Raw genomic sequence first — 25,366 nt, 5'->3', positions numbered from 1 at the left:
GCATGTTTCCAAGTTCTAGGTACAAAATTTCTTGGTAAGATTTAAATTTCTTTAAGTAAGGTTTATATTTCCATTTTATTATTTTATTTTTATAATAGTAGAAAATAAAATTACCCTAGTATTTAACAATACAATTTATAAATGGATTGAACTTTTATAGCAAAATTAGAATTTTCTCAAATGGGTTATTTAAATGACTAAACACAGTATAATTGATCAGCATTTCAATGCACCAATAAAGAATAGTGAAAATAGTGTTTGTTTATGGGACATGATATGTTCTTAATCTTTGATTTGTTGCTTTGAAGCACTTTAAAGTTGTGGGCCAAGCAGAATTTCTTATTTATTAATAGTTAAAACTGTGCACAAGAAAAAATATACAAATGGTAAAGAGTAAAATGTTAACAGAGAAATATAAATTGTGCAAATATGCAAAATATAAACACAGTAAAACTTCCGATATTTGGTACCTGTGGGGATTGTAGGTTGCTTAAGATTGCATGTTGCATGGATTGGAAAACCAACCACTAGGGGTTGGCTCCAACGCCAACTTTAAACGTTAGTATTTTAAATTATTTATTTTCTGGGTTTTTTTTGACGGTTGCATGAGGCTGCCGGTTGCTTGAATGTATAACGGGGATTTTACTGTATTCAGTCACAATGTGCAAAGGAAGAGTCTGTGATTGAGTGTTGTTTAGGAGTCTGATGGTGGAGGTGGAGTAACTGTTGACGAACCTGGTGGTATGAGACTTTTTCCTGTTGGCAGCAGCAAGAATAGAACATGTCCAAAGTGGTGTGGATCCTTAATGATTGCTGCTGTTCTCTGATGACAGCTTCCATGCATATTTTCTTTTTGGTGGAGAGAATTGTGCCTGTGGACAGAGCTGTGTCCATTATCTTTTGTGGTGCTTTCAACTCAAAGGTATTGTCCCCTCATACCAGGCTGTGATGCAGCTGGTCAGCATACTTTCTATTACACATCTTTATAGGTTTGCCAAGTTTCCAATGTCATGCTGTACCTCTGCAAACTCCTGAGGGAGTAAACAGTTCAAATTTTTTGTCAGAGTACATGCATGGCATCACATAAAGCCCTGAGATTCTTTTTCCTGCAGGCCAGGCAGAATATCTACTTTATGTAGTACAAAAAAACTACTCAGGAAAATGTACGTAAACAAAAGAGGGAGATGTAAACAAAGAACTGCAAACTGCAACACAGAAAATATTCAATTATAATGTGCAAAATAAGTGTCCTTAAATGTGTCCTTGATTAAGTTTATTGTTTAAAAGACTGATGGTGGAGGGGTTGCAACTGTTCTTGAACCTATTGGTATGAGTCTTGTACCACCTCTTCCTCTTGCCTGATGACAGCAGTGAGAACAGGGCATGTCCTGGGTGGTGTGGAAGCATTAACCTGCTTTCTTCACAATGACATCAGTTTGTTGGGTCCAGCAAAGGTTCTGCGAGGTGGTGACTCCGAGGAGTTTAAATTCCTCCACCTCTGAGATCCCTCTAATGATTACTTTACACCCTCTGGTTTTCCCCTCCCTAAAGTCCACAATCAGCTCCTTGGTTTTGGTGACATTGAGTGAGAGTTATTGTTAGTACATCATTCAGCCAAGTGTTCAATGTCCCGACACATCGCCCCTTTTTATACAGCCCACTACTGTGGTATCATCAGCGAATTTGTAGATGGTGTTGACTGCGAGCTATGAAGTTAAGTGAGTGGAGCAGGGGGCCAAGAACACAGCCCTGTGGTGCTCTGGTGCTGATGGGGATTGTGGAGATATTCTTGCCAAACTCCACTGATTCGGGTCCAGAGGTGAGGAAATCTACGATCCAATTACACAGTGGGGTATTGAGACCCAGGTCTTGGAGATCACTGAACAGTTTTGAGGGGATGATGATGTTGAATGCTGAACTGTAGTCGATATTGAACATCCTGATGTCTGCATCTCTGCTGTCCAGATGATGCAGAATTTTAGGTGGAGCCAATGCGATGGCATCTGCTATGCATATGTTGCTATGGTAGAAGTGGAATGTTGGGTGATTTTCCATAGAGAGGCAGGAAAATTGAAATGGCTTTTATCAGTACCTCTTTGTTGCCATTTTAGAAGTTACTTCTCCCATTTGATTTAGTAATGCTTGCTTGCTTCACGCTTGAAGTATGTGGCTTTCATTTTAGATTGAGGCCCCTTGTTGTAGACACCTCCATTTATGGATTCAGATTTTTTTTGCAAATGAAGGTCTTGGGAATTGGCAGGAAAAATCAAAAAATTCCAAAAATCAGCCCGCATCTGTTCTTGTCTCTTAATTTTTGTTGTTTTTTTCGCTGATGTGGATAAAACTGCCTGAATGATCTCCTTTTCTGCAAAAACTATTTGAGATTGTTTATTTCTATGATTAAGCTACTAAGTAATTCCCTTTTGTATCTTCATTACCACTGCTTCATATCTTGGCCAATTCTATCCACATAACTGATAGAAATATATAAAATTATGAGAGATAGAGATCGGATGGAATGTGGGAGTCTTTTTTTCCCTGGGTAGAAGTGTCAAATAGTGGACTGCATATGTATGAGGTAAGGGGAGAATGTTGAATGGAGTTTTAAGAGGGAGTGCAGTGCAGATTTACAAGGTTGGTTCCTGTGATGCAGGATTGACATACACTGAAAGGTTAGAAAGACTGGGCTTATATGCGATGGAATTTAGAAGGATGAGGGGAGACATGATTGGGGTGTATAAGATTATCAAGCGGTTAGACAGGGTGAATTAGGATTACATGTTCCCAATGTTGGGAGAGACTAGGACTAGAGGGCATAGTTTAAGAATACAGGGAAGGCCCTATAGGACAGAGATAAGGAGAATTTTTTTTTTACCCAGAGAGGTGTGGATCTATGGAATGCTTTTCTGCAGAGGGTGGTAGGGGCATATTCGCTGGATATATTCGAAAGGGAGTTAAATAAGGCTTTTGTGGGTAGGGAAGTTAAGAGTTATTGGAAATATGCAGGGAATGGATACTGACAGAGAATGATCAGCCATGATCTGAAAAATGGCGGTGCTGGCTGAATGAGCCAATTTGCCTATTCCAGCACTCACTGTCTATTGTCTGAGTTTTACTTTACACAGAGTGGATGGTGCCGGGGAGGTGGTGAATGCAGATATGATAGTAACATTTAACTGGCATTTTGACAGACATGTAACCAAGGAATAAAAGGTTTATGCGCATGCAGATGATATTAGTTTATATGGTCATCATGGTCTGTGCATACATGGTGGAACAAAGGGTCTGTCTCTATTCTTTGGCGTTCTACGTTCCATCAAATTCTGGATTCCGAAGCTGAAAATCATACAAGCTTAAACCATCGGGACCATTAATCATGTAATTACATTTTGGATTTGATCTGAAATGCTATTGAGATTATTTGGGTGGCATGGTTGGTGTAGCCTTTACAGCTCCAAGCAATGAGGACCAGACCTGGGTTTGAATCCCATGCTGTCTGTAAAGATTTTGTATGTTCTCCTTGTGCCTGCATGGGTTTTCTCTGGGGGCTCTGGTTTCCTCCCACCATTCAAAACGTACCAGGAATGTAGGTTAATGGGGTGTAAATTGGGTGGCACGGGCTTGTAGGCTGAAATGTCCTGTTACTGTGCTGTATGTCTAAATATAAATTTAAAATAAATGAAAGAAATTATGAAGGTGTGAAATAAAGACGGAACTTAATCAATAAGATTGAAAGAATGCAGAGAAGATTTACTAGGAACTGAGTTAGAGAGAAAGGTTAAACAAGTTAGGACTCTATTCCCTGGAGGTTAGAAGAATGATGGGAGATTTGATAGAGTTATTCAAAATTGTGAGGGGTCTAACAGAGTAAATGTAGATAGGCTTTTTCCGCTGAGTAAAGCACACAAGTCTGCAGGTACTGTGGTTGAAGTAAAAACAGAATGCTGGAGAAACTCAGCAAGTTAAAAAGTGTCTTTTATATAGCAAAGATAAAAATATATAACTTATGTTTCAGGTTTGAGCCCTTCATCAAGGTATGAAAAAAATATCAGCAGGCGTCCAAATTTAAAAAGGTAAAGGAGGTGTAGGGGGAGGAGCATGGTAGCAAAGGCAGGAGGTAATAGGTGGAGGGAGAGAGGACATAGCAGTAAGCAAGGGGAGAAAGGATGACTAGGTTAATAGAGAGGGAAGGGGGTGGAGAGCTGGGGGAAGGGAGGGGGGGAAGGGATACAGATCTGCATTTGTACCAGGTGAGTGGAGAGAAACCATTTCCATTCACAGAGGATCAAAGACCAGATAACGTAGAGTTAAAATGATTAGCAAATGATATGAGGAACAAACTTAAGAGCAATTTGCAGTAATTATGTGTATAAAATGTCTGAAAAAATGACAAGTGTAGGGAAAGTTGTAGCTTTTAAAAAAGAATTGGTTAAGTGTTGGAATATAAAGTATTTAGAGGACACTGGAGCAGGAGTGAGGGAATAAAACAGAGCAGGTTGACTTCTTAAAATAAGGCAAAACACTCCTATTTTTGTGTTCTATGACATTTTATTTGTTAGAACTTTTGATGTTGCAAAACTCAAGGATATTTTTTAAAATCATTAAAATGATTGGCCACTGTGTCACATATTAGTTCATAAAGTTTGGGGAAAAAGCCAGGTTATATGAAATATTTTAGAGGAGAGAAAAATAAAGAGCAGCAAAGTTTAGAGAGGTAATTTAGATCTAAGAGCCTCAGCAGTAGAAAATATGATAGCCAATAGTATAGCCATTAGATTTGGTGAAGATCATGAATCTAAATTGGTGACATCCATGTTTTTTGCTGAATTTTATAGCTATTGAAATTTGAGAGATATATGGCCATGGCCAATTTAATGCAATTTCATGGTTTTTTTTGTGATTAAGTACTAATGTGACTTTTTGGGGTCAGCGAAGAGTTACTTTCTTGTGTCAAAGAGCAAAAATTGGTGGGGACAAATGAGAGACTGTATTTCCTGGCATCTGGAGCAAAACATAATCTGTTGGAGGAACTTAGCAGGTCTAGCAGCATCACTGATCACAGCGGTTGAGCCTGAAACATTGATTGTTCCTTTTCCCCCTCTGATGCAGCTCGACTCACTGGATTCTCCAGCCAATTGTGTTTGATAACAGAATCTCCTCATTTTTATATCTGCTATTTAGCCCTTTCTGAAATGCACGCATTGACATTCTGACAGACAGACAATAAACCAGCAGAAATTGTGATGAGTATTTTATGACATGAATTGAAATATTTAATGAAATAGGAGGGATCTATCTTTTCAAAAGTGCTTTGTTGTATTTTGGTGAGTGTGTGTCTTTCACTTTTGGTATAAGAATTTAAATAATTTTTGGATGTATGGATAAAGACCGGGTTTGTACTCTGAGCATAATAGAACTCTGGTAAATGAGATTTATTGATTTCAGTTCAGTGTCCAGTTACTTGGAGCCTTTGGGAGATGAAAAATGGCATTATAGATACTGTGAGCAGGCACTACGGTTCTGTAGGCACTGCGGTTCAGGCACTGCGGTTCAGGCACTGCGGTTTTGTAGTGATGACAAAATTCACTTTATAAGTTCTCACTCTGGCTCTTCTTTGTGAAGAAGTTTGGAAATTTAAATTTTAGGTATGAAAGCCAAATATGTCATCAGAGCTTGCTCAAAAGAAATATGAACACTGTTGTCCATTTCTGAGGGTTCTGAGTAGGTACATTGATCAATTATGGATACACCCCATGCAATAAAAGGTTGTCTTCTTTCTATATGTGACAATTAAATGATGTTCTTCTGTGTTTTAAATGAATACTCATCTTAAGTCATTAAACAAAATAATATTCTGTTAATTATTTCAATCTTGTCTACTTAAAATAGAATGCACAGGAATAAAGTAATTGCATAACAAAATAACTACAGTAATTCTCTTTAGATTTTGAAAGGAAAACTTTAATAATCTAGTGGAAAGATGATAATTTTGGGAACTTGGAGCTTTAAAGTTTAAGGAATCTTGATTCATATTTTCATAAACTGAATAAAGATCAGTTCATCATTAAAAATGAAAGATTATACCAAGCTCTGAAATATACTAGAAACCTGCTTAGCACTGCATTGCAGAGTGTTAATTTGTTATAGTGTTTTGATCTGGAGGTTCAATTGCACTATAAAAAGTTTATCTGAACAACTCATTCCCAGCTTCAATAATTCTCTGTGGTTACAAACTCGATGGTAATTTATGCTTTTTGAGCCATGCCTTGAGCCATCTTCTTTCCATTAGAAGATTTCAATTTAAATTTTCTTAGAAATCTGAAGAGAATGTAGGTTCATGTCTGTAACATTTTAGTTATTTTATTCTTAAACATGAACAGTTAAATGTTATTTCATCTCATGGGTGAGGATGAGGATTCATTTCAATTTCAAAAAAAAATAATTGTTCTCTGTGGAAATAAAACCGAATGACACTTCAATTGCATGGGGTACAACAGCCACATATTACAGTGAGATGAAATATATTGTTGCATAATTATTTTGGTTTTTATTAAGTTTTACAATAAAAAGGACTCATAAGTCTGCTTTATTTACAGTGGACCTCTTGGGGCTTTTGAAATGGCGGTCAAATACAAGTTTGCTTCAGCAGAATTTGAGACAGCTGATGAAAGTGGATGGAGAAGAGGTTGTGAAGGTAAAAGATCATGGGTATCTAGTAATATCTGAACATTAAAATATAAAGATGCAATAATTTTTAGTATTTGCAGTGTGACAGAATATAGATATGTTTTTGGATGATAAATTGGGGCAAGGTTTGTTAGTGTAGGTCACATACAAACACTTTAAAACAGATCTTATTTAAAATACTGGAGTTTTGCTAATGCTAGACATATTGGCCCCAGAACATTTGCAGAAGCTTTGGAGAGTGCCCAAGAGGCTTCACTAATGGATTATTGTTTACAAAAAGGCAACAGATGAAAGAACTTGTTGGAGCTGCTTTTTGTCTGGAGGGTCACTTGCTGTTCTAAGAGTGTCATGTGGTTTTGCAAGCAGAGAGAGTCAAACAGGTTTTTCTCTTAGAGAGAGACAGACAGACAGAGATCAGTTCTACAGTTTTGCCATCAGCAGCAGCAACTGGGACTGGAACAGGACAAGCTGGCAAGCTTGTGGAAAACCCCATTTGGAAGATGAGTTGTGAGTTCTTAGTTCAGCCTGGTCAAAGCCCTTGTTCATGCAAGAGGAGAGGACTGGCTGCCTAATATTTCACTTGAAATCGGAAAAACAAAAAAGAACTCTGTGGTGACCTGAAAGAAAGAGGTTATCATCTGGAGAACCCTGAAGGGGGCAAGTTTCATCAGCAAGACATTGGAGTGGCTGATGGAAGTAAATCTGTTGTGGGTGTTCTGGAACAACAAATCTCTCTCTGAAAACCGACAAGATCCTTCCTGAGCAGTAACCATTTACCTTTCAAACACCAAAGTTTGGTGAACTTTATAAATGTTAAATTCTGTGCACAGTATAAGAATTGCTTGCAACCAGTGAACTTGAAGGAATGAGAAGTGAGATTGGACTGTGAATCAAAGAAGTTTTCTGAACTTGCACACACATTACATATATGTGCGCTTAGAATTAGAAGGGAGTTAAGTCAATGTAATAAGTTAAAGCATGATTCTGTTTTCATGTTTATAGATAATTAAAAGCAACTTTTGTTTAAATAACCATTTGTCTTGGTGAATATCTATTGCTGCTGGATTTTGAGGTCCTCTGAGCTCATAACAGCAGATAGAACTAATTTGAGAAATAAAAGAACTTAACTAGACCAGATGCAGTACCAACGGTATTGCAGTATTGAAAGTCCTGTCCTTTAGATGAGGCATTAAACAAATCATTGCCCTGAAGAAGTTGTGAAAAAAATTCTCATTGCTGTTAATGGGAGACCAGATGAGTTATCTTTCAAGAAAAACACTTGAAATAGATTATCCAATAATATATCATTACTTATTGGGTGATCTTGTAATATTTCTGTCTTTTTTAAAAGTGAGTACAATTTGAAAAAAAGTATTTAATTTTGGGTTGTTTTTGGGTCAGGAAAGTCTCTTGGATGATGCAGATATTTTCATCTTGATCTCCTTTATATAATTGTATTCTTTAAATACTTAGCAATATCTCGACTTTAGTGATCTGTGGTCTTTCAAACGTTCAGCCATTGATTTTACCCAAGAGGCGTGATATGCAATTATCTGTGACATCAGACCTCTTTCCTCCTACATCTAAGTTCAACCATTCACCATGGCAGGCCCTCTTCCACCATCCACTTAGCCCTCACCCGCATATCCTCCATTACCCAACATCATCCCATGCCTCCTCCACCACCATGTGCACCAAGGATAGGATTCCCCTTTCCTCACCTACCACCCCATCAGCCTCTGCATCCAGCATATCCTCTTCTGCCATTTATGCCACCCATTACATGATGGCACCACTGGACACATATTCTCCCTTGTCCACTCCTCCTTCCACACAAATCGTCTCCATAGCATATACCCCTGTGACCACAGAGGATGCTCCACTTGTGCCCACAGAGGATACTCCACTTGTGCCCACACATCCTCCCTCACCACCATTTGGGGCCCCAAACCGACCTTCCAAGTGAAGCAACATTTTGCGTGAATCTTTAGTGGTCACCTACTGCATGTAGTTCTCCCATTGTGGTTTCCTCAACATCGAAGAGACTGGATGCAGACTGTGAGATTGCTTTGTTGAGCAGTACCATGGATCTCCCAGTGGCCACCCATTTTAGTTCCCCATTCCATTCCATGTCTGTCCAAGGTCTAAGGTACTTCCAGACTGAGACCATGTGTAAATTGGAGGGACAATACTGAATCTTCTTTCTAGGCACCCTTCAACCAGATGGCATTAACATAGACTTTTCCAGCTTCTGCTGAAACCAAACCCCCCCCACACGCTGGATGGCATTAACATTTATACTTTTTAAGACTGCAGGCATGTAACGCCACCATCAAGTAATTTTGCCGTTACATGGACAGTCAAAAAAGGAACGTGCAGGAATTTTGAGTCAATTCCTGCACCGTGATTTATCCTGCAGGACCCCTACAACTTTTTGGAGGAAGCCTTCAGCGTAAATTGTACCAGAAAAATTAGTTGATGGTGATCCACTCTACTATACGCCCAACCACCAGGACTGTTGCACATAGGTATCTGCAGTCTAAAAAGGCGCCCAGTGTGAACGACCACATGGGCAGTAACTATGTTAATTTTTTCTGCGATTTTCCCGACATTGCAGTCTAAAAAACGTAATTGACTTCTCCAGCTTCCGTTAATTCCCCGTCCTTCCCCAGGTTTGCCTCTGCCTCACTCTTCCTTTTTCTCATTTCACAGAGCCACAATCAATTCTCACCTCTCCTCTTAGTCTTTATTAAACTTGCTGTTCTTTGATTATTCTTTGAAGAACGGCTCAGGCCCGAAATGTCTGTAATATATCTTTACCTTCTGTGGATGCTGTGAGACTGGTTGAGTTCCTACAATCACACCATCTGCAGACTTTTGTGTTTCACTCTCTTGGAATTCCACACTTTGTTCAAACATTTCTCCTTTCCATCACTTAATTGTTATCTCAGACCTGTGTACTTCATTGTTCTTCCCCACAGACTATTTAATTGCCTGTTATTAATATAAGTCACCGGACTGCAATCAGCTGTGGGCCACTTCTAAGCATTCCTGCGAACATGCAGCTCTGAAATATTGTGTTTTGTCCTGTTGAATTCTGCTACCAAGACATTTATGGTTTTTAGACTGCAATGTCAGAAAATAGCGGAAAAAATTTAATATAATTACTGCCTGTGTGGTCATTTCCACTGGGCACCTTTTTTAGACTGACTGAGAGTACCTGAGTGCAACAGTCCTGGCGGCTGAACGTGCAGTCGAGTGAATGACCATCAAGGAATTTTTCTGATACGATTTACACTGTAGACTTCCTCCTAAAAGTTGTAGGGGTCCTGTAGGATAAATCGTGGTGCAGGAATTGATTCGAAATTTCTGCATGTTCCTTGATTGTGCCGTGACTTACCTACGGTCTAAAATCCATAACTAATCGGTCAACTATAATTCTTGAGTGGAGAGTGAGAAAGAATGATAGAATTTTCACTTTAGCAGTGAAGCTGTGTATTGTGCTAACATTTATCCATAAAATTTTGCATTGAAGATTACATAATGGAATGAGATGGATCTCTCTTGTCTGGGAACCCAGACATCCAGATTTGGGTATATTACTGGAAAGGAAGAGTCCAAACTGTGTCATTAAAGGATAAATAATATAGGAGCCTAAAGTTGCAATGGAATTTGACATCTGGATTGTGGGAATATTTAGTTGAGAGAAGCAAAATGTTATAAAGGAAATAATCAATATTCTGTTTCTTTTTTTACTGTGATGCTTGACCAAAAGCACATAAATTTTTAATTGCAAGAAATGTTATGAGTATGAAGGATAAAGACAATATTATTTTAGTCTGTGCATGTTAAAATCTAAATCTTCCTTTCAGTTTTTGCAGGATACACTTGATGCACTTTTTAATATCATGATGGAGAATTCTGACAGTGATACTTTTGACACACTAGTTTTTGATTCTCTGGTAAGTTAAACATTTGGAGCTATCTAATTAAATTAGAGCGAATCAGTTACTGTTTATTCATTAGCATTTTAATTGAAAAAGGCATTTTTACTTTTGTTGAGGTAATTTTTGTTATTCAGCTCTCGTGTTTTCATCATCAAAATAAAACTAACATATTGAAGCATTAGCAAGTGAGGTCTTTTACCTGATCAATAAGTATCCCTTATTTTTGGTCAGTCAACTATAAAATATTAAATCTTAAGATTGTAGCTGGAGTCCGCCTTTTTTTGTGTGTTACTTCTTCAAGGATAAACTTCATAAATTTTTGAAGTTTTAAAATGATCATTCTTTATTTTAAGATCATTTCATCCATTCTTATGTAAGGCGCTCTTGTTCTAAAGTCTTGATGTAATATGGTGCTCCAACATTGGCCATTTTTGTTGCTCAGGTTTTACTCTTTCAACTATCTGGGCTTTAAGCTTTAGTATTCTTTCCCTGGACTTTTTGTCTCTTTAAATTTTAAAAACTACTTATTTAACCAAATTTATGTTTCTTGATCCTATAATCAGAGGTTACTCAGATTCAAAGTTTGTTTTACAATGCTGTTATAAAATATTTTAGGTAACTATACAATGTTAGATGAGCTTTGTAAATACAACTTGTTGCATTTGGTTATTAATTACACATTTATGCTTTGGATTTTGGAGTGGTTGCTTATCTTTGCTTGCCACATCATTAATTTTGCCAAATTTTTGATATTGTGTGCAATTTCACATTTATTATGCTCACTGAGTACAAAAGAATCAACTAACCACAACATGCAAAACAATTAGATGTTCACATGTTAAGAATATGGTCTCTCTGAAAGAATGGTATTAATTTCAACTACTTTATTTTTTTTCCAAATCCAGGTGTTTATAATTGGTCTGATTGCTGATAGAAAATTCCAGCATTTCAACCCTGTTCTTGAAACCTACATCAAAAAGCACTTTAGCGCGACTTTGGCTTACACGTATGTTTTTCAAAGAATTAAGATCTTTCATGTTTCCATTGTGGTACATTTTAATTAGCTGCCTTTGGCTAAAGTATATTTTCAAGATTTTTGTTAGAAATCATGTACATAATCTTCTGTAAGAAAGATCCACATAAACCTGTTTAGCTTTTTTCATTTCATGGTCAGCAGAAGGTTTGTTGATTTAATTAAAGCTCTCTTTCAGGTCAATAAACTCCTTGCACCTGAAAGTCTTCAGCATATCTCCTGTTGTTGCATTTGACAATTTAAAGACAGTTAGGTGAAAGTATGTTCCCTCATTGAAAAATTGAAAATATAGTGCAAGTGCTCAGAAATATGATTAATAATATTGTGAATATATATTTAGATGCTGAGGGGCATTTATTAGATGCAGAAAGAATATTTCCATTTGTAGAAGGGGGCACCATTAAGAGATACAAGCAAATCCCATGGAGAATTCAGGGAATTTTTTTTAACTCAAGTGTCATGAAAATGTGTGCCTTGCTACCTTATTGTTGAAGAGAACAGTCTAGATACATTTAAGAGGAGCCTGTAAAGCAGTGAGAAAAACGATGGAAGAGAAAATTTCAGTGGCACCAACAAAATTCTCAAATTTCACTCTGGTCCTGCAGCAATTAGGAATGGATCTGAGATGCATGGAAGAATTTTCTCTTGCTTGCTATGAGCAGTCAACCTACATGATTGGTTGTGTCCAAATTAAGCAGCAACTTATGTGAATGCGGAGACCATCCATACTCATTATCTGTGGTTCACCAAAGATGTAACTATCAAGGATATGCTGTATCTTTGAATTGAACCTTGATTGAAGAGCAGTAGCAGGTACTTCTATCCAGCTTAAATACCTGAAATTCTGCAGGCAAAGAGCCTTGTGCAGATCTTCCAGCTGCACCTTTGTTCAAGGAGCCTTCTCTGATCTTTCTTGACATTCTGGATATAAAATAACATCTTGTGACAAGCTGGAACACTTCCTGAGCACAAAATCTTTGACAGCATATTAAACCAAGGCCTTAGCTGCCCTAACTGCTTGAGGGATCAAACATTTGAGATTATCTAATATTCTTAAGCTAGTAAAGTCATTCATATTATTAAAACATTAATCGCACTATTCAATTTCAAATGTATTAAAAGTAAAACATTAAAAACAAATAAATGAACTAAACTAATTTGTGACTTGCTAACTGAATGAAAATTGCCTTGCTCCCTTTCAATCATTTCTTGCCACAGAAATGAATGGAATCACTGAATCTACACCATGTCAAACCAGGTGGTAGTTCCATAGGTAGATTTCCTAGCATTGATGTTGGGTAATTGCAGGAAATTGGCCCATTTTCTGTGGTTTCATGAGAATCCAACAGAATTGGCTTCATGTAGGAATCAGTTGGTATTGGAGACCCTGTTACTCAGATTGGAAACCTATGATTTGTTCTGTGTCTACAATTGTTTGTCATCTATATTAGTGACTTGGGTGATATTGAAGTAACCACTGTTCTCAAGTTTGTGGATCATATGAAAATTAAGTGGTATGGTGGACAAGTTATTTAAGATTACAACAGGATCTAGATGTGCTGAAGAAGTGGGCCAAAGCATGAAACTTAATTTGGGCAAAAATGAAGTGGCACATAAAGACTTGCAAGTTGAATGGTGGGGCCCATGGGAGTGCTGCAGAATAGAGTGACTTAGAGGTACTGGTAAACAGATTCTGAAGAAAGCATTTTACATGCTTGCCTTCATCGGTCAGGGCATTGAGAACATGAGAAGGGAAGTCATATTGCAACTGTTTAAGACATTAGTGAGATTACACTTGGAGTATTATGTGCAGTTTTGATCACCCATCTACACAAAGTTGGAAAGGATGCTGAAAAGATTCACGAGAATGTTATCAAGCTTTGCAGATGTATTATAAGGTGAGTCTTGTTTGGCTGGGACTTCTGAAGCTTAGGAGGTTGAAGGGTGGACCTTAAGGAGGTTTATAAAATCATGAGGGGAAAAGGTGAAGTAAATTGTCATTTTTTTTCCAGGATGGGGGACTTTAAAGCTAGAGGGCAAAGATTTACGATGAGAGGGGAAAGATTTAAAAGGGACCTGAAGCACAACTTTTTCACATGTAGTGTGATGGGTATATGGAACGAACGAGATACCAGAAGTGGTAGAAGCAGGCACAATTGTAATGTTTAAACAGATATCTGAATAAGAAAGGTTTAGATGGATATTGACTGACACTGGTTAACATGGACAAGTTAGGCATTAACAATTTGTTTCCATACTTTAGAACTCTCCAACAAGGAAATTGTGGTGACTACCTCTTAAGAACTTACATGTGGGTTTTGATGAGAGGACAGAGTTTCCTGACTGCTAAATAATTCAAGAATGTCTCCTAATTGGCCAATATCTAGGCCATTTATTTAAGCTATGTGTGCTAAATGGGTGCTTCTTCATTCTTCATTTTAAAAATGCATTATTTTAGACCCAAATTGTTTTGTCACATTTACACATCATTAGTACCAATGAAAGTTACCATCCACTTAAGATGGTGTTGCCTATTTTTCAGTTATTAAGTGTCATGAACTATGAGGAGGATGGTAATAACTCTGAAGAAGATATGGATAGGCATGTGGAATGAGCTTGCACGCGACAAAATAAAATTAGCAGAGAAAAATAATAAAATAAATATATTTTGTTAATATGAGTATAAACTAAAGAGCATAATTTTGCAGATGAACTGATGACTCAGGGTGTGCCATTTCCTTGAGCAGTCCATGATGTCTGACAATACATTTCTCTGTTCTTGTTTCATTCTAGATTATCTCTTTGAGCCAACTTCACTTCCCTTTATAGTATGGAAAAAAGAGCACAAATTAGTTTGAATGAAAATTGGTCAAACTAATAAATAGGTCTACGATGTGAGCCACTTCTGTACTTTCTGCTGAAAATCGATACGTTTCCTAAATATGTCAATCACTGACTTCATATTTTATAGGGAACTGAGTTGTGAGATTGTGAAATAATGGGAAGAAAAAGTATTTTGAAATGTTTTGGGGGCCTGTGATAGTACAGATTCTATCACCAATGTGTCTATGTACAGATGGTCATGTAGGATGACTGTGATTGGCTGAGAAGTGTAGCCACACCTACTGGCAGGTCTTAAAGGATTGCTCCTAGCCAGACCAGGTCATTCTGGACTGGTCGACCTACTTGTGATACGCTCCAGTCTTTTAGTTAATAAAAGCCTTGGTTTGGATCGACAAGTCTTTGGTTCTTTCGACGCGCTCTACAGAGCCTTGTGTCTATTTCTTTGTAACTTGTCATAGGATATGGGAGAAAGGTGGGGAATGTGTTAAGACACATCCCAGGGAAACAGGTAATACTTTTGATGGAATAAGTTAATATGGAAATGTTTTCTTAGTTAAGAGAAAAGGGCTTTGGAACTGACATTCTTAATTTTCATTCAGGAAACTCACCACTGTATTGAAAAACTATGTGGACAACTCGGAGAAGCCTAATGTGACAGACCAACTCTTCAAAGCAATGAAATCTTTAGAATATGTCTTCAAATTCATTGTTCGTTCAAGAATACTCTTTAATCAGTAAGTATTGTTTATTTCATGAGTTTAGCTTTGCTATTCTGAACCGATCGAAATTTATTTCAATCTATTTTTTAAGATGTTGCTGACTAACTTAATGTCTCTTAACAATAATTTTACCTGAGAAAGTTTATATCTTCCCCATTGTTGTTTATTCATGTTATATGGCTAATCTTCTTCTTTGGCTTGGCTTCGCGGACGAAGATTTATGGAGGGGGTAAAAAGTCCACGTCAGCTGCAGGCTCGTTTGTGGCTGACAAGTCCGATGCGGGACAGGCAGACACGGTTGCAGCGGCTGCAGGGGAAAGTTGGTTGGTTGGGGTTGGGTGTAAATGATCAGTTGTCTTGGACCTCTTGGGTATGTTTATGAATCCTTCAATCCATATGAAGACTTGATCATTAAACAGTCTGCATACCAATTTTCAAATATGATCCTCTCCGGGAGTTTATTTGTGGATTTCACTTGTTCACTCGTGTCATTTTGTTAAAATTTTTCTGATTGCTCTTTTTGCACTAATCCAAGCTAAAAATTGAACCTCTGGAGCGACGGCTACTCCGTTTACTGAATAACTCCACAACCAAATGGGTTGACTTCAGTGAGCAAAACTGGTTTATTGAGGTCAGCCCGGACCTGGCTGAGAAATGCGCCATGGCCCCTGACGCCGTCGGGGTGTCACGTGGGCCGCAGAGCGCGGGCTTCTAAGCCTGATGCCAAGGTCGGAAAGAAACCCCCGACGACGCCGTTTTGGCCAGCTGCCCCGTCGGCCCCACGCGGGGCCGGTTCGCCTGCCTAATGGCGTGCCGCCACACCTTTTTAATGATAGTCAGATATGCTTTGGAATTGATTGTCTGCAACTGTACCAATTTCAGTGCAGTTAATGGGGTACTTATGGTATTGCATAAGCCTCCTGCTCAAGTCATAAACTCCAGTACCATGGATTTGCTTTGTAATTTTCATAAAATTTCATAATATTATTTTTCTTGTTATCTTTGCATTGGCTCACTCACATTTTAGTTAAGGATTGTCTGCATAAACTTCTTCATTTTGTTTATCACCCCATCCCTTTCTCATGTTGATAGCTGTACCATTATCATTCTATGTAATCTTGATTTAATAACTTTATGCATAATTATCTGCATTTATGTATAATTTTGCACTGTTAATTTTGAACACGGTTTACATATTACTTTTTAAATTTCACATCTATTACTCAATATCTGGTGATGCTGAAATAATAATGGTTTTTTTTGGCATCAGGTGATGTGAAAATAAGCTTAGGCATGCAGTTTTACTCAAGTTCTTGTGGCCATGGACCTGAAATGCAATATTCACCATGGGCCAATGCCAAATGAAAATATTGCTTTGAATTGAGAAGTAGACAAATATTTCCTTTGCGGGTTATTCTTGGTTAATGAAGAAAGAGAAGCAGGAGACCTTCAGTGAAACAAGCAGCACCCCAATTATAGTAGGTCCCGACTTTAAACGTTGAGTGACCATTTTTATCCACTGATGCTGCCTGACCTACTGAGTTCCTTTGGTTTCTTTTTGTTCACTCAAAATTCCAGTTTTTGTCTTTTCTCTATTCATGGTCATTGACTGATTCTGAATGATGTAAATTTTCTCTGATTGCGTTTCTCTTCCGTGCATAGATTGTTTATCATAACTTGGATGCCTTGCTAGTGTTCGTCTAATCAATGGAAATGGAAATTCAGCATTCCATGTTGGTCTTGGTCAAATTTATGATATTCAGGTGTAAAATTTGAGTTCTATCCTTGTTTTGATTGTTCTTTTTGTTACATACAGAGTAGGATAATTGATTGGCAGACAACCATGATAAAGCAGAATTAAATTAAATGCTCTTTGATTTTTTTTAATGTTGAGTACATTTTGTTTTTATCTGCTAACTGCAGCTATCACTTATGTTTCCTAAATGTAAACATGTGATTGTTGAATTCATTTTTGTCTCAAGATGAGTTGAATTTAATAAGAAAAGTTCCTGATTTTTGCAAGTTTGAGAAACACAAATTTATTATGCAAGACATACTTTGATAAACAAATAATTAATATAAAATTACAATTCTAGAATTTTTTGTTATCTTTGACATTAGGCTTTGTGGTCCAATAATTTCCTTATTTCAACATATCAAAATAATCCCTTCTATGCTTCTCTGAAGCCAATATGCCAATTGAAATGTAAAAAAAAATATTGGTGATGCTGGAAATATGAAATATAAAACAGAAAATGCCTGGAACACTGGGGAAGTCAGATGGGATCTATAAAAAGAAGAACAACGCTTCAGGTTCAGGTTCCTTTGTCAGAATCTTAGTCAGTTACGATGAAGATCCTGGACCAGAAGCTTTAATAGTTTATCTCCACTCGTGGTGTCTGACCTGCTTGTGTTTTCAGCAAACTCATTGAAGAATTCTGCAGTGACAAAACATTTCAGTATTGATTTGTTTTTACCTTTTTCCTATTTTAATGTCTACTGTCAATGAGGTTTAACTTTCCTTCAGAAATACAGTTCTCTGGATGCCCAGAGCTTTTCAGTTTATACGCCAGGTATTTATTCTTACAAAAGGTAAATGACATAGTTGACCTTATATTTGCACGTTAAGTACATTTTGCACAATAAATCCTTGCAAAATTAAAATTACTAGTTTCAAAATAATTGATAAATAATTTGTTCTAATTGGTCATTTGCCACTGGCGTGAAGCAAAACAGGAAATCAAATAGTTACAAGTCTATTGACATCTTCTCACCTTATGTCCACAGATGGAAATTTTCCTTCTGCATTATCAAAATACTGATCAGGATTACTTTTATTGGTATTGTAAAGGTATACAGAGAATAAAAAGATTATTTCTTAGGATTTTTTTTCTTAACTTTTGATCAATTAAAAGATAAATACAATATACATAATAATATAAATTTTGCATATTTTCAGTTAAAAAATATATTTGAAAAAGGGACAGTGCAGATTTGAGACTCCCTAAACAAAGTCAATTTGAAGATATAATAATAGATACAATTGTTGTTAAGAAATTTATTACTAATATGTATATAAAATTACAAGAGACTGTAAAGAAAAGATTTTTATAAATCAAAAATCCAATGGGAGAAAGATTTAAATATGCTAATTCAAGAGGAGATATAGTCAAAATCGTGTAATGAAAGGGTTACGAATACAGTAAATGTTAGATGTTCAATGGTTCAATTTAATTTTATTCACAATTGTATTATACACCACACAAGTTAAATGGACTTAATCCTAATTATTCAAATAAGTGTTTTCGATGTGCGAAAGAAATAGGGACTTTGTTGCATTCAATGTGGTCTTGTGAAAAAGTGGAAAGGTTTTGGAATGAACTGAGTTAGGGCAAGTTAATGAAGATAAAGATACCAAAGGATCCAAGAATATTTTTACTTGGAGAAATTTATGTAAAGGGTATAAAATTGAAATTGTACAAATACCAAGAAAATTTTTTAAGTCTTGCAATAGCAACTGCAAAGAAATGTATAATGATATCATGGAAAGATAATGGAGAAGTGTTATTAAGTAGATGTATAATGAGATACAAAATTGTATACCTTTGGAAAAAATTACGTATAGTTAAAGGAATCAGGTTGAAATTTTTTATAGTATTTGGAAACCATATATGGATTTTGTGGACAATTTTCCACCCACCTCTTCTATCTTATCCACTCCTCTTAATTAGTAATTTTAATAACAATTAATGATTGTCTCTGCTAAGGATGTATATTAAATGGTAAGTGTTTCTTTCTTTTCTTTCCTTTTCTTACTTTTGGGTGGGAGGGAGGATGGGGAGAAAAGTATAAGTTTTTTTTGTATCATCTATGGATATTTGATTAATGTTTTATTTTTTTCCTGTAATGATGCAATTAAATAATTTTTATTTAAATAAAAAGGATTGCTTTTATTCCTGCCTCCCTACTTAATTGTTGTCTCACTGTTATCATCCTGGATCACCATATTACATAAGATTTTGGATCATCTGTAATCAAACAAATGCTACTGTCATATGTTTGTTCAGGGAAATGTAGAGTACTGTTGATTTTTATGTGTTGACTCCTGACACTTGTTTGTTTGGAGTTTTCATGCGCTCTCTGTGATCAGGCAAGTTTCCTCTGGCTGCTTCTGTTTCCTCCCACATTCCAAAGACGGGGTTGGTTGGCTGATTTGCCGCAATAAATTGTCCCTTGTATATACGGGGAGTTGGGGGGGGTGGTGGTGGGGGGAAGTTTATGGGAATATTTTGGAATGTTGAGAACTTACATACCTTAATAATACTAACAAAAGAACGGCAATGGAAAATTGATCAGACAATGGTAAATTCAAAATAATAATTTTTATTAAATTATTAATAACATAACATCTCTTACTTACCTCTATACTTAACTCTAAATTTAACCCCACTATCGGCAAATGTAAATGTGTGTGTGCATTAAAGTCCAAAACAATTACAATTTAAATTTGATTCTGAAAAAGTCCATTTTAAAGCTCAGTTTCAAATATCTTGTTGATTTCAGGGTCCTTTTAAAATGCAGTTCAGAAGTAATTATGAAGCACTTTTAAGCATTTTATTTTCAGATCTCTTTAAACACTTGTCTATTGATGAGCCTTCTTTCAGAGATATTCTTCAAACAGGAGTGACCATCTTCTGGGCACACATGAGAAGTGGTCTTACTTATTTAAAAGCTACTTGTGTTGTATCTCCTGTGATAAGGATAATACAAAAAAGTCGTGTCTTTCCCGTTTTTTTCTTAAGTCACAGAGTTTCCCTCCACGATGAGGCTGTACTCTTTTTTTTCTTAAAAGAGTAGTCGGAAAGTGGTCTCCCTTTTGAAATCCACTTATTTTCTGTATTCCCCTTAGGAGTAACAGATAACAGCACCTATTCTGGTTACTGCCTTTTTGATACTCAAAAAGGGGCAGGAAATATAAGTAGATTTCAGGGTGCTTTGGAATGTTGAATAGAGGGACTAGGAGACCCAAGTTTATGCTTCCTTGAAAGAAGCAAATCCCATTGATGTGGTAAAGAATTCATGCATGCTTTCACAGATTGAAGGATAGAATATAAAAGCTGGCATGATTTATTGCAACTTTACAAATCCCTGGTTGTTCTGGATTTGGAATACTGTGTGCAGTTCTTGTTATCACACTATAAGGAAGATATGGTTGTGCTTGAGAGAATACAAAGAAGATTCACCAGGATGTCATCTTCATTGGAAGACTTCAGTAGTAGTCAGAAAGTCAGAATTTGACTGCATGAAAATCGGCCCTTTGGGCCAATGTCCATACTGGCCAAGTTATTTCTCTAAGCTAGTCATATTTGCCTACCAAACCTTTCCTATTCATGAGACAGTCTAAACATTATTTAACTATTAGAATTGCGCTCTCCCTCTATGGAGAAAAAGATGCCCTTTAGGTCCATTTTAAATCTTTAGCCTCTCACTTTAAATCTCTGCCTTCTGGTTTTAGATTGCCCTACAATGACAAAAAGATGAGGACTATTTACCTTATGTCCCTCATGAATTTATAAACCTCCAAGGACCCAACACTAGCTCATACTCCCCAGTGAGAATAAGCACTTTCCCAGCCTCCTTTTAATTTAAGACCACCAGTCCCAGTAACATTTCTTGTGAATCTTTTCCATTAAAGTTCCCAAATGTAGTCAAAATGTATCATTAAAAATTAGTTGCTGTTTTATTTTGCAAAGGTTACCAAAATTATGAAATGCTGATCAGATTTCTTTTTTTCTTTCAAGATTGTATGAAGATAAAGGTGAAAGTGACTTTATGGATTCCTTGAGACAATTGTTCAGATCAATTAATGATATGATGAACAGTACTTCAGATCAAACAGTGATTGTTAAGGTATATTTTGCTTTGAATTTTGTGTTATTGAAACTATTCCAGATTTTTTGTAAACTGGGTTTAATGTAAATCTGGATTGCTCTTGAATTTAAGAGATTATTTTGGAAATATTCATCAGAATTACAAAGTACTTGTGTCTTTGGATTATTTTTATATTTAAATGTCAATATAAATGAGAATAAATATTTCAGTGTTAAAATATATATACTAAAATTGTAAGAAAAAAAATCACATGGCCCTTTACCTCTCTTGGCCCCCCCACCACCCCCAATGCTTTTTAACATTTGTATAACAACTACTCATTCTGTTAACATCAGTAAGATTTTTCTTTTATCTACTGAGCTCTGATGTTGTTTCAGATATTAAGATCTAAATTGATACCTTACAAACATTTGGCTATAAAAAATGCATCTTTCGTCCAGATGTACTTGACCGAGCACAAGCTTTGCCTTTGTCCCATGTATTTCCCATTGGAGTCATAACCTTTTGCAGCCATGCAGAATTTATTATATCATAAACCTGTGCTCTGTGGAACTTCTGTGAAACCTGGGGGTGGCGGGGTTGGGGGGGGGGGGTGGTTGGTGGTGAGGTGGGGTGCAGAAGAAGTGGGGAGGAGCCATGAACTTGGTAACCATGCATCAGGCAGAAAACCTGAGGCTGATCCTCCAGGCCAGCAATGCCTTTTTCTGGATTTACACAAAGGTTACATTTCTAAGAAATGTCAGTGATATACAGAGGCTACGTCTCAAAGGAAGATCAGTGATTCTGTTCAGTTAAATGGGTTGGGTATACATATTCCAGCAATGGTTTGAGCTTTAAGGCTCCTCAGCTCCGTATAATCCAAAACTCCACTGAACTGTCGAGAATGCAGCACGGAGCAGAAAGTAGCCGGACTGAAGACCGATCATCATTGCATTTCAGCTTCAGTGTTTCAGTACCCAAATGTGAATAGCAGAACCTTTGCCCAAGCCAGAGTGTGATCTGATTTTTTAAAATCACCTATCATTGACGTTTATTGCTCCAGAAGAAAATGAAGTTTGTGTAATCTGAATTTCCATAATTTTTATGGAACTATATTTTACAATGCTTATTTTATGGAGAAACAGTATTTTTCAAAAATCCCATGAGGCTCGGTGAAGAATTTGTCTATTCAGTTTACATCATAATTGTGTCCTAATGATTACTCAGAATAACACTTTGTGTCAGTTGTCAGCCAGGCCTTGAGTTGAGAACTATTTCAATGGCAGAACAAATCAGCATTTGTTTTAATTGAGGCCCTTGAATTTTTAAATCCATTTAGAGGGTTATTTAGTTGGAAAAATGGTATCGTTAGCAGTGTTGGGAGTTCACATGATTTATTTATCTGGTCACACACAAAGAACAGGTACTCTGAGCAACAATGATATATGTTAAAAGTTGATAAATTGAGGTGAGAAATTAACATGAAACACTGGCAAATCTAAGACATTGTTAAATTTGTTGCAATTTATTCTTAATGTGAAAATTCAATTAACAGATCAACCCTTGCTTAAATATATTTAAAACAGAAACAATGTTTATGCAAATAATTTATAATGAAATGCTTGATTCTTGTTTATCAAGAATCTTGTTTAATATAAATTCTTTATATTGTTGAATGGTCTGAATTTGAAAAATCTAAATTTGCATGTTATTTCCAGGGGGCAGCTTTGAAATACCTACCAACAATTGTCAATGATGTAAAGCTGGTCTTTGATCCCAAAGAACTTAGGTAAGAATAGCTTGTCCTTGAACATTCCTCCTTAAATTTGTACAGAATAAAAAGTGCATTTTTGAATTAATAGATACATACATTTTATTGTTGCATTCGGGTTGCATTAGTCAGCTGGCCAAGATGGTTGTTAATCAACTGGAAGATACGAATATTGAATTACCGAGTCTGCCACATAATCCTTGATTGTTTGGTGTGTGACTTGGCTTGTAACAGGTCAGTCAAGATACAATCCGTAAATAAAGCAAGTTTATTTTAATTTCCTTTATGACTGTAGTTGAGAGGTGAACAATAGTTGCCTTTTTTTTTCAAAGATATGAACCATATTAGACCAGCCTCCATGTCCTTTTTAGGTCCTTAAGTTGTTGGCCCATCTTTCTGCACATTGCTTTAGTAAATATGAAGAAATCCAGATACGCTCTGGGTGGACACGTGACTGATTTGCTGGCTTTGTAAAATTGGGGGTTGTGTTTATTGTTTGGTAACAGAAGTCAAGTTTATTGTCATTTGAATGTACAAGTACAACCCAATGAAACAATGCTCTCAGGTCCTTGGTGCAAAACCATGCAGACACACAACCAGACATAACACACAACCAGACAAATTATACATATGCAGGACAGGTATTAGATCTATAAAAATAAATAAATAAATGTCGTTTTGTACAAATGACAGTCTCTGGTGGCTAATGTGAGCAATTGCTTTAGTTGTTCATCATTCTCACTGCCTTGGGAAGAAGCTGTTCCTCATCCTGGTGGGGCTGGCTCTGATACACCTACTCCCAATGGGAGCAGTTGAAAGATGCTGTGTGCAGAGTGGAAGGGGTCTTCATTTATTTTGTGTGCCCACTTCAGTCACCGATCCCGGTTGATCACGTTGGGGTCAGGAGAGGGAGGGGGAGGGGAAACTCCAATGATCCTCTCTACCACTCTTACTGTCCTATGGATTGACCTCTGATCCATTTCTCTGTAGCAACTGAACCACACTGTAATCCAGCCAGTCAGGACGTTCTTGATAAAGGTCCTATAGAAGGTTGATATAATGGTGGCCAGTAGCCTTGGCTGTGTCAGTCTTCTCAGGAAGTACAGTCACTGTTGTGCCTTCCTGACAAGTAAGATGTAAGTTAAGTAAGTTAAGTGAACTCCAAGGAACTTGGTGTTCTTCCAGAAGGAGATGAGAAATAGAAAGATTGGTCTATGTGATCCTTCAAGCCCCTTACACCATTCAGTGAGATTATGGCAGATCTGATCTTGGCCTAGGGCCCACTCCTTCACAATACTTGATCCACGGGTGAGATAATTTTGCTCTCAGAAGAAATTCCACCTTAAATAGTTTGCTCTTTATTCTGAAATTTTGAAAAATCTTTATTCTCCAAGAGGTGACATGTCCTTTTAATATATTATTATAGAAATAAGACTGTCTCTCATTGTTCTAAATTTCAGCAAGTTGAGTATGAACTCCAAACTCATTAACATCTTGAACAGTTCCAACAATATTTACTGCTCTAATTTCAGCAACATTTGCTACTACTTTACCAATGGATTTTTCACAATCATTCATGTCGTGCCTAACTAGCCTATACTTTCCTTTTTTCTGGAATAGAGAATTGTAAATTCCAGAATTTTGGAAGATCTCAACCAATGCACCACTATTTTTGGACTTGCTGCTCTATGACCTTGAGATGCAGGACCTCACATTCTGGATCCCATTTCATTGGATGTCGGTGGTGAATTGATTGACGGACTCTTTATCATTTTCATCACTACGTGCTCTGCTGGAAACTACTGATGTGCGTTTGGCAATTTCTGCATCCTCGATTTGGCACATGGCAGATCTACAAACATTTCGTTGCTTTGTGTATCTGTTTACCTGTATAAAATGATTTTGAAAGAAAATGAAATATTATTTGTAGTTATAGGACTTGCATTGAAACTAGATACTGTACTGCATTTGCAAATGAATGGTGGCAAGTTTTGTCAATGGAAATGTGCATGCTACCTGGGCTATTCTAACCATTACACCTAACCAAGCACCAATTCAGAGCCATCAAAAATATCTCTGCACTAGTTAAACAGCACGTTTTTGGACCACTGAAACTGTGAAATTCATCTTTCTTTCTATATTTATCTGTGTGTTTAACATGCTTGTGTAGTTGCAACAAGCAAGAATTTCACCTCATCAATGCATTGAACATGTACATGATAAACACATTTTGTTATTTATTGAATGAAGCAGTAATTACTGATCTGATTCATGGGGAATAGCAATCAAAGTTGGAAATTTTGTGAAGAAGTGATGCTATTTAAATATGCCCTTGCTTGTCTGGCCATCACTCTGAGGTGTGTGTGTGTGTGTGTGCGCGCGCATGTCCGCATGCACAGCGGGCAGCAACCTCCTTTGAAGAAGACCGCAGAGCCCACCTCACTGACAAAAGACAAAGGAGGAAAAACCCAACACCCAACCCACCAATTTTCCC

General features: G+C 36.9%; 1 protein-coding gene across 6 annotated transcripts in view; it reads left to right on the top strand.

The window, feature by feature from the left end:
- The window catches only part of dock1 (dedicator of cytokinesis 1), a 354,235-nt gene that overhangs the window by 86,802 nt on the left and 242,067 nt on the right, over positions 1-25,366 (top strand). For all 6 annotated transcript variants that reach the window (XM_069899676.1, XM_069899674.1, XM_069899675.1 and 3 more), the window contains exons 19-24: positions 6,597-6,694; positions 10,560-10,649; positions 11,540-11,640; positions 15,111-15,245; positions 21,032-21,140; positions 22,820-22,890. In XM_069899676.1, the coding sequence (XP_069755777.1) occupies positions 6,597-6,694; positions 10,560-10,649; positions 11,540-11,640; positions 15,111-15,245; positions 21,032-21,140; positions 22,820-22,890 (604 nt within the window). The remainder of the gene's footprint in view (positions 1-6,596; positions 6,695-10,559; positions 10,650-11,539; positions 11,641-15,110; positions 15,246-21,031; positions 21,141-22,819; positions 22,891-25,366) is intronic.

This window comes from Narcine bancroftii, chromosome 10 (assembly GCF_036971445.1).
Source record: "Narcine bancroftii isolate sNarBan1 chromosome 10, sNarBan1.hap1, whole genome shotgun sequence".
Taxonomy (NCBI): Eukaryota; Metazoa; Chordata; class Chondrichthyes; order Torpediniformes; family Narcinidae; genus Narcine; species Narcine bancroftii.
This window is presented reverse-complemented; position numbering and strand designations above follow the sequence as displayed.